The sequence below is a fragment of the Lottia gigantea genome, assembly GCF_000327385.1.
Source record: "Lottia gigantea unplaced genomic scaffold LOTGIsca_28, whole genome shotgun sequence".
NCBI lineage: Eukaryota > Metazoa > Mollusca > Gastropoda > Lottiidae > Lottia > Lottia gigantea.
The window spans coordinates 2,055,755-2,058,206 of NW_008708898.1; the positions used below are offsets into that span (position 1 = coordinate 2,055,755).

At 32.7% G+C, this 2,452-nt stretch overlaps 1 protein-coding gene across 1 annotated transcript; it reads right to left on the reverse strand.

Annotated features, from left to right (window-relative positions):
- Window positions 1-210: 210 nt before the first annotated feature.
- Window positions 211-2,452, reverse strand: LOTGIDRAFT_161271 (hypothetical protein; the record flags this gene model as incomplete). Its single annotated transcript, XM_009056596.1, has 3 exons — window positions 211-288; window positions 1,188-1,230; window positions 1,905-2,452. 3 exons carry the CDS (start codon window positions 2,450-2,452, stop codon window positions 211-213), a joined length of 669 nt encoding a protein of 222 aa, XP_009054844.1.

Here is a 2,452-nt window from a genome sequence, read left to right on the forward strand (position 1 = left end):
CTAACTTAGGGACATAATTAAAAGTTCATCACCTGACAAATTCAAATTGAAAATCAATCAAGCCTTTAGGGCCTATCTTTATCTTTTTAGACATGCAATATCTCTGATATATCAGCATTTATTTATTTACCAGTTAGATAGTTCAAACTACTCAAAGCTGTCCCACTATCAACAGCAAACTATTCTTGTTTGCAACTACTGCCTTTGATTTCATGTCAAAGAACAAGGTGAAACCTTCCTTGTTTCTATCATCTCTGCTGTACTGAATACATCATATAATAAATAATTCTATAATAAGACAGAATATGATGACTTTGCTGGTGTGCATGAGGTCATTCTACCACCTATTAGCTTTGAGCTTTTTGAGTCCATGTCAAAAACCTTCACTGAATTTCAGCCCTATGATGAGTATTGTGATGAGTGCCACAAGCTAGGAGGTATGTTCACTCTTTTGAAATATTTACTTCCACTCTATGGTTAGGTTTATCAAGTCTACAAAGAGTTCATTGGCTTATATGTATTATTCAATATACTTCTCATGGCTTCACAATCAAAATTAACTTGCTAGTGCATCATAAAATTTAGATTTTAACATTATCATTGTTGCATAATATGAATATTATCTGGTCCTGTATAAAAGCCCTCAATGAATTATTGAACAGCATAAATCGGATCCATAAAACTTATTTTAAATCTAAGTGTACTTCATTCCATTAACACATTAAGTTATTCTACCCTATCCTTATACCTATAGTCACTCTATAAAACATAAGTTTATCAATTATACTGTATATAAATACATATTACCAATATAATATATACTTGGAAATATAGACATGTTTCATTACAATATAAAATTGGCATCATATTTCTCTATATTCCTACTTAAAATATATCAACTGGGTTAATTATATAAATATAAAATCTAGATCCATTAGGATTTTACGCCACAATGGGGACATATAATACTGGTCATGGCATCAGATGGAGGAAAAATTAATCAATCCGGCCTTTAAAATTGAAATTTTAATAAAAAAAATATCTTTATGAATACATGAGAAATTTTAATAAGTTATGATCAGTGGCAGAGCCAAAGGGGGGTAGAGGAGGTATCCGCCCCTCCAAGCAGCCCCGAAGGCATGTTTTTCTGGCAAAAATTGGAAATATGGGCAACATCAGATATTTACCCCCCCTCGGACGCAATCCTGGCTCTGCCACTGGTTATGATATCTGTTTAAAAAAAAAATAAAGTTTATTGTTTATAAAAATCTGTAGGTGTAAATTAAAATTAATGAACTCTTCAAGAAGAAAATAAATTTTCTAAAAACACTAAAAAATATTGGAAATAACAACTTTAATAAGAAGTGCATTATGTATTATAATGGACGTTTCAATAAATCTAAATCGCATAACTTGTTTTCGCTTATTAAATGTGACAATAATAAATTGAAAGTTGAGGAAATATGAAATTGTTTTATAAAAAGACATTGATGTGTTGAAATATCTTGTTAAAACATGTAAAAAATTTGTGTGCAAATTGAAAAGTTTAATGGATACTACAGTTTTTAAAACCCAATTTCAGCTATCTTGATACTAACACTACCAGTACTGATATAAATCATTGGTAATAATTTCATGTGAGAAGTTCATTATCAGTCTGTCTAAATTTGCTTAATGGGTTTTAGTTCCATCGTAGGATAACCTGATGTTAGATTCTAATTCTGAAAAGTGATATGTGTAGCTGAAATGAGCTCTTTCAGCCGGAAAAGTAAATAATTAGACATATGATAAAGGCCTATCCGTAACGATCCAAACTGAATTAATTCCCCTGTAGTATTAGAGAAATCATCTGACATGATCTATAAGACATATTTATCTAGAGATTATAGTAATGTATACCATACCTTGCTGAGACAGTATTTTCACGTAGCATTGATCTTCCATTAATATCAATAATCTCATCGTTAACTTTAATCCTTCCATCAAACTGAGCGATACTAGGAGTTCGAATAGAGGTCACTTTAATAGAGGTAGAAAGTCCTGAGGGTGGGGGAGTACCATTTGATTCTGATGAAAAACTGTCAGTTCCACTGTCACTGAATTTTCTAGGACGTGGCGCTAATGGAGAACTGTCTATCGTTATTCCAAAATCTATCCCTTGTAAATCACCAAACTCCACAGAAAATATTTGATCTTTTCGAGGTGGTTTTGACGGAGGTGTTGATCTGGACATATTATTGTCTCTATGATACCCAGCTAATGTTGCTGCATTCTGGCGCTTATTTTTGTCCCCAAAGTCTTCTATTTGAGAAGTGGATGCTGTTCGGAACGGTAGACTGTCAGAGCTGGATAATCCAACATCAGATTTTCGACCACGAGTTAACTTGCAACTACCTTTCCTTGTCGGACTGGCTGGAAAGATTTTTTGGAAATATGACTTGATTGCATCCAT